General features: G+C 31.3%; 1 protein-coding gene across 2 annotated transcripts in view; it reads left to right on the top strand.

Annotated features, from left to right (window-relative positions):
* The window catches only part of SelT (selenoprotein T), a 33,730-nt gene that overhangs the window by 8,481 nt on the left and 11,947 nt on the right, over nt 1-13,302 (top strand). The window contains exons 2-4 of one of the 2 annotated variants that reach the window (XM_076448303.1): nt 6,090-6,327; nt 7,948-8,004; nt 11,049-11,136. In XM_076448303.1, the coding sequence (XP_076304418.1) occupies nt 7,984-8,004; nt 11,049-11,136 (109 nt within the window). In that variant the 5' untranslated portion in view covers nt 6,090-6,327; nt 7,948-7,983. The remainder of the gene's footprint in view (nt 1-6,089; nt 6,328-7,947; nt 8,005-11,048; nt 11,137-13,302) is intronic. The other variant, XM_076448302.1, reaches the window with a different exon arrangement.

Here is a 13,302-nt window from a genome sequence, read left to right as displayed (position 1 = left end):
TCATACTTCATGAGAGGTTTAGTATATGGAGATTATGTTTTCACTTTAACTGCCTCTATTTTTGGGTTGCACACATATGCATTTCCTCTTTCAGTCTTTGAGTACAAGAGGAATCTCTCACAAAAAACTGACCTCAGTAGTTCACATTCCTTTGCCAAGTTTAAAAACAATCCAGAACCCTATTCTTTCAAACTTTGGCCTTCCTTACTGGACCAGTTCTAAACAGATTTGTCTCATCATCTACCATGTCCTATGTACAACTAATCAAAGGAGTAGACTCTTCACCCCTGCACTGTCCATTAGAGGTGCTCTCTATTGGGAACTCTATTCATGTTTTACTACCTTTCTGATTTCCATGGATTCTTCTGATCATGTATTTCCCAGTCCTTGGCTCTGGCTTTCATTGCTTTCAGCCTGGACTAGTCTTATTCTTTTCTTTTGCCCTTTTCATGCTGTTTGTTACTATTTAGCTTGTACCTCTCACTTTCATAGCTACCATCAACTTCTATATTTTGTCTACTTTTCATTGAGGTTGATGCTTGCAAACTGTTCTCTGTTCTGTATTTCATTCTATCAGATTCACCATTTCTCTCATTCTTTCACTGCTAGCTTTCAATGGCCAATGGGTAAGATCCTTCAAGCTGGCATGTGGATTATCTCTCATACCTGTATCACCCACTGTCTTCACCATCTGGATTTTTTCTACTACTGAAGGATACTACCTGTTTTCATTTGCCATTGTACAGTCTTTAGACTGCTAAGTTTTTTTTTCCTTATTACAGCATTTTCTTATAGGATTCTCCTAGATGGCTTGTGGTGCCTGCCAAATATATTTATTTTCCAAAATTCTGCATAAAGTCAGGATAACTGAAAGCACTCATCCACCCTGGCTAGATGTATGCCCACTATTGAGATGAGGTGTTCCACAAGACCACCTGAGGTATTATCATGGTGTGTTTGTCTGGCTACTGTATGATCTGAACCATACCTATTCCATGGACAATCATGGAAAAGCTAGTGCCTGTTTTTCTGTCTTGTGCTTGCTTTTGAAAATAGGATATACAGTCACCAGTTGTACTGTTTATACATATATATAAATAAAATACCTTTCTAACTGAAAAATACAGATGGGGATGCAGACATTTCCTTTAAGGCTCCCTACCATAAATTCCTTTTCCCTTTTTTCCTTCAAGTTGAGCATGAGATACTCTTGTCACTTACCAGTTCCTGGCTGCTGAATGGTGGATCACAGAGAATCCTCAATGATTGGGACCTAACCACTGGGGTTAGAACAGTGGGTACAGCCTGTGGAAAGCCAGGTGGTGGTGAAATTGTCAGGACAGCACAGTATTGAGTTGAGCACAAGCTACAACCAAATTTCAGATATTCTCTCTCTAACCTCTTGCATGCCAAGTACTCAGACAACCTTGTTCTTATTCTACCCATATCTGCAACACATGGATCTTGTTTGCTTCGTTCTTTTTCCTGAGCTAAAAATATGTCCTGGGAGAGATGTGGTCTCCCATGGGTATGCCGCTTTGGAACTTAGCTATTGGTGCTTAATTGCGTGCATAGGTGTGTATTTTTTTGAACGTTAACATTTTCCTTATCTAGAAATGTATTTCTGGTAGATACTTGCCTCTTTTCACACCTTTCACTTGCACTTCCAGTGCACCTTAGTATTCCTTGCCTTGCCAAAGAATGAAGATTCATGAGTGAAAACCATGGAGGGAATTAATGTGCAGGAAGTTGTCACCCTTCTATTGGTGGAGAACGTTTGCTGCATAATAAAATTATTCTGCTGTGGTGCTATCCAGGAGTAATCTCATGAGATTAGATGGGAAATATCTAAGGGCTTGTGGCATGCAAATTCCTAAGACACAGATAGCTTAATTGTGTATGGAGGTGAGTATCTGTAGGAAATACATTTTTATATCAGGAAAATGTTAACATTTGAAATATGGAATTTAATTTTAAACTGTATAGATGTTAATCCCATCATTTCTCGACATCACGGATTATTATTTAATCTTGGCGATTGTACAAGAAGTATAAGTACTTGTATTTTTCTTTATGTATTTTGTACTTTTCTATGTAACCATTATGTCTGAACTAACATACGTTACACTACTATTAACATTACAAGCTCATACGATCGTAAAGAAACTAAGAAACTTAAACCAAAGAATTATCAATAGAAGAAATGACATCTACTTCATTCAACAATGTCGAAAGGAACAACTAACCCCTAACTTTATCAAGGTAAAACTATCAAAAAATTTTAATCAATGCACAAACATTATCCAAAATTTACAGAAAAAACTATTTAAAGCCATGTTGAACATGAAATACAAAAACCTACATGACTTACAGAAACAAAAAATGAACCTAGACATGCTGCATTAAACCAGAGATTTACAGACTTATACAAGGAAACATAAACTAAATCAGCTAGGAATGACAGGGACAAAAAGATCTGCCACAACAAAAAACTAGAAAAACTAAGATGCAAACAACAGAAAAGACACCAACACGACAAACCGTTGACTAACCTCATAATTAACAGATCCAACCGACAATTAAACACATATGAGATACATCTACTTAACAAAAGACTCAACTTTGTAATATCACCAAGGTACATTCCAACTTTAGAAATTAAAACATGTTTAGAAGACCTAGCCAGGAGACTTGTGATACTTTCCAGAGAAAACAAAAACAAGAAAACAACTGAAGGAAAGAAGACAACTTTGACAATTTTATTGACATCCAACAGTCAAACTTCCCAGAAAAAAATTAAAAATTAATATTTTCCAGAAACACCTAAAAACAACATCTTAAACAATTTTTTCAAAGAATTTTCTCACAAAACCATCAACATAATTTACAAAATAGAAAACTAAAAAACAATCTTACAAAAAGAGACATTAATTCCATTAAAAACCTAAAACAAGACAAAAACATAAAAATTCTAAAAGCAGATAAAGGAAACACTATAGTCATAATGAACATGAATGAATACATCCCAAAAATGAAGAACATCCTATCAGACACAAACAAATTTAAACCAATACACACAAATACAACAGAGAGACACAAAATGCAACTAAACAAAATTCTATATATGTAAAAATGGCTGGTTTGGTTTGAGAAAATTTTTTATATAGAAAAATGGAAACCAGATTCAAAGAACACAAGTCACCTTCACACGTTTTTGAACACTGTAAATCAAATAAACACAACATAACCATAGAAAACACCCAAATACTAAATAAACTAATGCAAAATTAAAGAAACCTTATACAACAACTCAAGCCCAAAATAAACCAATACAAAGGAACACCTTTATACCTATATTAATGAATATAATCAAACACCTAAGCACGTCCTCTACATTCCTACACTCAGTTACACAACCCTTTTCAAACATGTGGTCAGCTATTGGTCAGTTACCTCTTTCTATCTTTGTGAACCTGACGATGACCGAAGAAGGTCTAAACATTGTTCGCTCCTCTACATTAAAAATTTTCTCAACCCAAACCAGCCATTTTTACATACATATTTTTCTTTCTTTTTATTCTAGATTGCAAGTAATAAATTGAAATTTCATATTTGTTTAGACCCAAATACAGCTTATTACAATATAAGTTATTAAGCTTGATAAATTATAGTGGAATTCTAATAGTATTGCTTTAGTAATGTAATAGTTTTGGTTATTTCAAAATGTATGCTTAAAACCTAAAAAAAATTTATTTCACATCCTCCATGTGTGAAATTCGATAAGGCTTAGTAATCTGTGACAAGCAGCAAGTAAATACAAAGTTTGTAACAAGAAATGATAATTGTTTGCTACACTTCTTTACTTACTGTTCTATGTTTTAAGAAAAATAAGTTTGTGAACTTGGGAATACTAATGATGTATATGCATATATAATGCATTATTACTGAAATGTTACTATATTTTACAAAATACTAGTCCACTAATACACAGGTAAGATAGGTCACTTTGTAAAGATCAGTTTTACATTCTTGGACATAGTAGCATGAGTGCGAGTGCTCTGTGTCATTGCAACTTCTGTAATATTGGCCAGACTCAACTGCAAGGTCATTATAATAAATATATATATATAAATGTATAATGTTATGAGATTTAAGCTATTTACACTGAACATTTGTGTTTTCATGTTATAATTTGTGTGTATTCTAGAATGAAAAAAAGTATATTTATTTCTTAATTTTTTATGGTGGTTACAAGGTCAGTCAAATTGACCAAACTTGTAGAAAGAGTTGATAGTGATAATAGCAGATAATATAAATAGTTTTTTCTTTAAAATGTTTGAAAATTATCTGGGAATACTAAAGATTTCATGTATGAAATATGAAAATTTTCTGATGCATAAATGTGTGTTTAATCTTAAAATTACTTTGCATGTTACATGGTCAACATTAAAAAAGAAAAAAGGCATGAAAAAAGCATTGGTTAAAAAATTTGAAATTTAATAAAACAAACTCTATACTCTGTGTACAGAAGCCTTATGTTTATTGTTAATCTACAAAAGTCATGAAAATATGCTCAGTAATTTAAAAGTTACAGTAAAAACTATAACAAACACAAAGAAAATGATCTTGATGTGATGGTAGACAGTCATGCAAGCTATTAGAAGTGCTCTTTTGTTAGTAGTAAAGCTACTGATATTTTAGGGTATAATTATAAACATATTTATGATAAGCTAATTATCTGTATGAATCACTTGTTAGATATCATTTGTAGTATTGTGTATGTTTTGATAATTTTATACAAGAAAGACAGAAGTATTGAAAAAGGTTCAGAAGAGGGCTAGTGACATGATTCCAATGGTAGGTTATCTTATTGGGATAAGTTAAGATAATGTATTTCCCTTGAGAAAAGAAGGAAAAGGAATTATACTGAAACTTACAAAATATAAGTATTTGGGGGATTGATATGCTAAAGGTATCAGATTTCATTATGCCACATTATGAAAGTAATTGAGATTAAGAAAAGACGAGATGACAGGTGCTAGTTGGTTTGGATGAGAACTGTTATGTTTGAGTTCAGTCATTTTAATAATAACATGAACATTGACATTGCTGATGAGAAATAGATAGATAATACTAATTCTTCCAATAATATATCTATAATGTATGGCTAGTTCAATAAATTTAAATGAGTGGTTTCATAATTAAAAAAGAGAGTCAAGTATTAAGGATTGCTCATTGGGGCTTAAAAATTTGAATAATAAATGTTCTGGGTGTTAAAGTTTGTGAAACTTTGTTTATATTTTGTGTTGGTAGAAAGTAACAGTGTACTGAATTTTATTTATCAAAACATTTTTGTTTTTCATAAATATATTTTTAGTTTTACATTTATTATGTTGTGTTCAGCTTGGTTTCCTTGTTACAGGAATGATAGCTGCTGAATGAGTCTTTGTCTTTTAGCCATAAGCTATGAGTCTAGACTTGTGCATAGTTGTTCATTGTGTACAGTAGGAGAATTAGGGAGTTTTGATTCCAGAATTAAATATGATATAAATGAATACAACATTCATGATTTCTAGAAACATAGTGTTGGAAATAACTTGAATGTTGTAGAAGCATTTAAATCTAAATACAACTTGTTCCCAAAATGGTGGTACATTTAAAATATATATGTGAAAAGGTTTATTACAAGATATAACATGTACTGATCTGTTTCTTCTTTCTAAAGTTCAGTTACATGAATTTCTACATTGAAGAATCTATATTTATGCTGTTTTGAAACTTTAAACATACAAGTGATTTATACAGAACAATATGTGATATTTATTGTTGTTGATAATGCTTTAAGATAAAAATGTTGTCATTTTTAGAAAGTTGTCTTTCAACTTGCTGTTATGATGATTATTTTTCCTACATGAGAAAGTATTTAATGATCAAAATCTATGTTCTTTTAGGAGCTGTTGATTCTATGCAACTCTTATATTTTTGTTTAATTCCATCTTACTGTATAAGATGATTGTATCTAAATCATATAAACATTTTTTAAAAGTCCTGTATGTTGCTGTTGTTAATATTATTATTTTATATTATAGCTACTCATGAGGATACAAGCGTGTCTTCGAGCAGTATGTCTCAATTCTTCAAGATAAGTATCCAGACATTTCCATTCTCGGAGACACATACCCTCCTTCAGCAGTTCGGCTACATCTTGCCCAGTTTCTCAGTGTGGCCAAGCTTGGAATCATTGCTTTAGTTCTTGGAGGTATAGATATATTCCAAATATTAGGGATGCCTACTCCACCTTTCTATTCATGGATGATGCAAAATAAAGTGAGTAATAGAAAGGAAAACTACAGGATGTCTTTCAGCTCTGAAAGAAGATTCAATTATTTATGACATAGCCCTTCCATTCTTTCATACAACCTAAAGCCACAATTAACACAAAAGAATACTTTTACCAGTTAAAAAATATTTCACAATTGATCATAATAATTAAATACTAGGAGGAAAACTTGTGTTTCATGCATGAAGCATTATTTTGGATGTGGTATTTTGTATTTGAATATACAGAGTTTATAAAATGTGAAGGCAATGCTTATATTTGAAGTGATTAAAACATTTAAGTAACCTTCCTAGACTACTCACATGGGAGATTGGGAACATAAATTTTCAAACAAATCTAATGGCTCTGTGGGACATCTCAGTGACTGTGAGGTTAAGCTAACTATTCCACAACACTTTACCTAACAAACATTTCTAGTGCAAAAGATATTTTGGACTGAATGGTCTGATCAAGTATGACCAGTTGATCTACTTATCTAGTAAGAGAACCAGATTAAGTGATGCTTTCAGAACGTGAGTACTGGAGCCAATCATTAAAACTTAACAGGGTGAAAGTATGTACTATTAACTGTCTATAAACAAATAAAGAAATTTACATACAAAACATTAACACACAAACACTATTGTCTGAGATGGGGGTCTGAAAGATGAAATATCCATTTTCTTAATACATTTCATTTTGCAGCACATAATACCATCTGCACCCACCTTTACCTCAAGCATACGGTGATGCTGTTCATACTCCCTTATTCTTTATTTCATGTTTGCTGTGTGCATAGTTGAATAAGTTTAGAAAGCTTCCCATACATATTACAGTAGATGTGTAGTCCTTCTCATCAAAACATAGATGATATGGCTCCATTTTCTTACTAGTTCCCCTAGACAGGGAACACATGCTCAGTTTACCAAAGCAAAGTTAGTACAGTAAAACTTTTCTAAGCCAGAAACTACATAGGGCAGAAACCTGTACAAGCAGGAAATATCAAAATTTTGCAGTATTATCTTAAGACTTCTCTTATAAAAGGCTCTCTATATGGTGGAACTTGCATAACATGGACAGTAAACTATCTTTCACCTAGCTCATCTATCAACAAATAGGATTAAAACCTGAGTAAGGCAGAAAAAAGATTTTGATTAAATATTAATTTCTTATTTAATTAATAATTTCTTTAAGTATCAATAAATTCTTATTTAATAATTTGTTTAAATATTAATAAGTTCTTGGACATTTTGTTGCAGTAAGTATTGATTAAAAATATTGTTATTATTTTGCTGTAATTATTTTTGCAGTTAAATTAAATAATGATTTGTAGAAATATATTTGTCTTTTAAGTGCAAAATTCTACTCTTTAAATAATTCACAAGAAAATAAAATCCTATCTTTCCTAATTTTAAAATTTAGGGACATTTATTTAATACCCTCATTTTTAAAAAAGCTACTAAATACCCAACTTTTTTTTAAAGTTGTTTGTTAGGACATTTCTAATGAAATTCAAACTCTGATTGAAAAGATTGATGCAGATGATTCTGTGAACGGGGAAAGTTTTGTGAATGTTGACAAGAATGTTTTAACAGAAACTGGTGAAATTGATTTAAAATTTATAATAGAATCACAAGATGGTAACAGTGTGAGAGATTCAGAAGATGAAAAAAATGGAAGAGATGGTGAGGAAATAGAAATTACTACTTCATTGCAAGTGTTAAGTTATATTAATGCTATCAAACTGTATGCAAAAATGAAGGGGAAAATTAACTTCATGAAAAGGCCATAGAATTGGCTTTCTCTTTTAACTGCATGAGAAAACCCATTAAAAATAAAAAAATGAAACAGTTGAAATTGGACACTTTCTTCAAATAAATTTGATTAAGATTTTGTGCTCTTGTGTATATTTTGAATGCCTATTTTTGTTTGTATTCAACTAAATGTAGCATATACAGTATAATTACTTTATTCAGAAATATTTTACTTCCCTTGAGCAAAGCAAGTATAACACTGCAAAATTATATATAATTAAGGAAATGCATTTACACTAAGCTGGAAACTTTACTTCGTTCCATGCAATTCTGCCTTAGACAGGTTTTACTGTATTTTGAATATTAACTGTTTATATGAGTAAAGGTAAAAATTGTACAGTAGAAGCAACCTTCCTCTAATCTGTACTTGTACAAATTATATATTACAATGGTACTACCCTATTTAAGCAGGATTCAAGTTATGATTTATAGTAATATCTTCTTTATAACTTTCAAGCATAACTTGTAAATTGAGTTTTATTCACCACTTTAGATAGGTTCCACAGTTTTCTTGTGTATTTTTCAATATTTGTTTTTATGCTTGTATGTAATATGTTGCATGGCACATTCTAAAATGTTCTGAAAATATTAATACACCAAAAAACGTGTCTATGTTTTGTGTTTCAAAAGAAATTCCTGTTGATCTCTTAGCATGTAAGCTCATCATAAATTCCATTCTGTCATATTACCAATGGGAATGTTTGTGAAGTAACAATAACTGCCGAAGTAATTACTTCTATAAGATAAATAAACAAAAATGGGAAAAAATCAAATTATTTAACTTGTATAGATTACCATACAAAGAATACTAGAATTAGGCTGTATGAAGATGTGATCAAATTCTCTTCTTATGCAATAACAAAGTTTAAAAATGTACATTACATGTAAGGAAGAAAGGGAACTCTTTGTCATATTGGTAGTAATAAAGAAAAAATATAAGCTTTCAGATGATGTAATTAGGACTTTGTTAGTTTTGAAAGCTTGGAATGTATTAAACAAAAACTACAGTTAATTGTATGTTGCAGTTTTGCACCATACATTCAAATATTCAGTATTTTCAAATAAACAACATACACCTACAAAGATTACAGATTGTCAGTTATGTATTCTATGGTAACACACTTAATCTTTGCAAGTTGGATATATAGATACTTCTCTTCCATTTTGGGATTGTATGCTAAATTTCTTATTACATACAAGTATGTATACTATTATATAACAATATCCTTTTGTTTTTCACCTCGGTGTGGATTCCTGTACATGGTGAGGGGACCTCCCAGGGAAGGTTCTGTTCTTGCAGTTTATTTCCTCTGGGATCTAAACATCCACATACATGTTTGCCATGAGAGGATCCTGGTGGTTGAGGGGTCAAACCCTAACACACCACTTTGGCCTTGAATTCCTGTAGACGGGTAGCCTTGGGATTGCCCCCCCTTGGAGCATTTTGCTGTTTCACTCGGGCTAGGGTCAACCAAGTACCAGTGTTGGATGTTCTCAACAGGTGTTGTGGACATTATACCTTACACTGGTATTTGAGTAAAGTGCTCACGAAACCCTGGCGTTGCTGCAGTTTCCTTGTTTGACATTGTAGTGCATCCCGCTGTAGGGCTCCATGGTGGGTGGGGTCAGTGGACAAGGAAATTTCCTTTCTTTATTATAGATACTCCAATTAAAAATCTTAATAAAATAGTGAAGAAAAAAAAACAAACCTGAAACTGACAGTACAAAGCTTCAATAATAAATTCTGTTTGAATATATAGCAATGATTTGTACAGTATGCTTTTATAGTGGTATAGTTTATTGTTAAAATAAAAGGGGAAAGAAAAAATCATCATTATTCATCTGTGGTTGTAGTTGTTTGAAGAAGAACTTTGAATTTTCTTTCAGTGTACTTGGCTTTGGTAAGGATTTGTGTGGATAATTTTTTTTCAAGTCTGGTGTTACTTGTGTTTGATTAGTCAAAACAATCACCTGCAACTGTGCTTCTTTAATGTTGTTTATAAAGAGTATCACTATCTTCTGTTTTTGCTCCTATATATGTATGATGACATGTTTCATGTAATCTTGAAAGCTTTACATTGCAAACACATTTTTGTAACACAGTTGGCGTTATTACATTGTAGGGTAGTGTGCTGAGATGTTGAAAGTTGACTTTTTAGTGTTGAATCTGGTTATTCTATAACTTTAATTGGTAGTAGAGATTGCCTGATTATAGTTTTTATTTTCTAAGAGATAGCTTTGTTAATTAGATTGTTATAAAAATAACCTCTTCTTTTTTTTACCTCCTTGTTTGTCTGTATTTTCTTATATTGAAAGTGCAATACTGATTTTTTCTCATCACAGTACTTGAAATTTTGTTTAATGCAAAAAAGTGGAAGTTCATTGGTCAGAAGAAATAATTTTAGTGTGGAGCATGTATTGTGTTTTGATAAATTTGTGATCAATTCTGTTTATTTCTCCAATAATTACACTTTTCTTGGAAGCTTCGGGATGATGGGAGTTTAGGTTAAGGAAGGGAGGTTTTTAATTGGCTTGTGAAACAAGGTAGATTGTAGGTTATTGCCACTGTTTTTTTATTCTATCTTTGTTATTTCACTCTGTAACCTTGATAGAACTTTTATTTACAACAGATAGCAGTTAATTCTTTCAATAGTAAGACTTATTACTTAATGTATCAAAAGCATGCTGTGCAAATGCATGTTTCAAATTCAAATATAGTTTATATTTAAATCATTTGAAGCTCTGTTCTGTCAGTTACTGTTTGTGTTTTAGTGAATGCTCTTGAAGCTGTGAAGCCAAACATTGTGTGTCTAATTGAATACAAACAACATTTTAGTGTTGTAAGGTCATTTAATTTCTAGTATTAATAAGTTCAATTCTTGTAAAAACTTAAATGTGACAAATTGTACTTGCAGATGTATGCTTGTTTAATGTCATTCTTCTTGGGGAACACAATTGAAGGTCAGTTACTTTCAACAGGAGCCTTTGAAATATCTTTTAATGGTAAGTGTAAATCCATTTGTTCATAGTTATATTTGTTGTTTCACATCTTTTGATTAGTAACCTCTTAGTATATACCATTAACATAATAAAATAAACAATTATAAAAAATAAGTCCACAAGGTTGAATTTTATATGGTAAAGGGAAATCTCTAAAAAATGTGTATTTTTTATCACAAGTGTAAAAGTTATATATTCATTTTTGTATATCATGACCAACGTCAGAGGCATGTGTTTTTATAAATAATTCATTAATTATTCTGACTTACTGGGAAAGAAATTTAAAGTAATTGATTATTTAATGGTTATTAGACTACTTCACAGTTATGTTAAAAAAATGTAAGTAAATGTTTTAGAGATGTTTTATTTCATGGTATTATCATTGACCATCTTTATTGAGTGTGAACTTATAATTTTATCTTTCTCTACAGGTTGTTATGAATTGCTTCAGTCTTAAATATTTTGAAGATATACTGTTTAGTAATACCAAGCTTAAAATGTTAGAAATTGATAGTTTATAGTTAACTATTTATATTATAATATCAAAAGAGTAATAAATAGAGATTTCTTAGTAAATTAAGCTTAATTCATTGATTTGAAATGTTGATAACCTGCAAGTCAAAAATATTTTTCTCTATTAACCTTTTTATGATGGGCTTGGTATAATATATGCAAGTTTGTCTGCATGTGTGCATTATAACTTTTATAACAGCATGTTTGTCTTGACAACAATAAGTATACTTTTAGTAAAGAATACATGTATTTTGTGCACAAAAAATCAGGTTTTTAATGAAATATTTTTACTAAAGATTTGTTTTTGAAAATATTCAGTCTGTTTCATTACTAGTCTGAGTACAAACTGTTTTTCACCCAAAATTCTTAAATATCTTTTGCATAATCTTTAAAACCTCCTTAGTACATTTTAAGTGTTTGTTTCATGTTATTTTTTATATTTTTTATGGACCAACTTTTTAACCATCATAAAAAGTGAAATAAATATAAATTATGTTTTTTTCATGCTAGAATGACAATGTATTATAACACCAAAATACAAATGTTTAGTCTAAGTAGCTTAAGTCTCATAATGCTGTATTGTTACATGTATACATATTATTTTTTATTTTATTGACCTTCCAGTCAAGTGAGTTATCTTGCACTCAGGTCATGTATCCAGTAATATAAAACTCACCTTTAGTCTTTGTCTTGGCTGTGTTTTAGTGGACAAGTATTTTGTAATGTACAGTCACATTTCATTTATTATACATTACAAATGTACGTCGATTATTGCTATTTAGAAATAAATTATTGAACTTGTTTTTATAAAATAGAAAACAATAAATCAAGAAGTAAAGCGAGCAGTTGTCTTCTTGCTACAACCTAACTCAATTGCTGCTATGCCTTTTAAAATTTTGCACATAAAAGATAGCAAATGAACTTCTTTTTTGCTTTTATATATATACAGTTGAATAACCAAAAAATCATAAATTACTACAATGATGCCATAGAATTCCACTATAATTTATTAAGCTCAGTAACTAAGATGTATTAAGATTTTAAAAAATATAAAACTATGAGCAGATTAAAGACACAATTTACCTTCTTGAAATCTTGGTTCAAAAGAATGTGTTAGCCTTTACACAGGTTGGTTGGTTATTCACATGTCATATATTGAAGTAAGTGTATATAAGGGACTGCTTTTAACAATGAAAAGGTTTGATTTGGCTACTATATTTGATTCAGTACATAAGCCATATATCACCAAAGTAAAAAGATACGAGGTTCTTATTTTATATTCTGTCTTGTTAATATTAGTAATTTGAGCTCCTAATTTGTACAAAACTATAGACTCAGTATTTAAACATCACCCCTCAGTGTGGATTTGCATACATGGTGAGGGGACCTCTTAGGGAAGGTTCTGTTCTTTCAGTTTACCTCCTCTGGGATCTAAACATCCACCCATGTGTTTGCAGTGCGTGGCAAACCATGAAGGGGAGGAGAGGATCCTGGTGGTTCAGGGGTCCAACCCTAACACACCACTTTGGCCATGTATTCCTGAAGACGGGTGGCCCCCCTTGCGTCAATCTGCTGGTCCACTTGGGCTAGGGTCAACCAAGTACCAGTGTTGGAAGTTCTCAACAGGTGTTGTGGACATTGTGTCTGATGCTGGTT

Source organism: Tachypleus tridentatus, chromosome 8 (genome assembly GCF_004210375.1).
Source record: "Tachypleus tridentatus isolate NWPU-2018 chromosome 8, ASM421037v1, whole genome shotgun sequence".
Lineage (NCBI taxonomy): Eukaryota > Metazoa > Arthropoda > Merostomata > Xiphosura > Limulidae > Tachypleus > Tachypleus tridentatus.
This window is presented reverse-complemented; position numbering and strand designations above follow the sequence as displayed.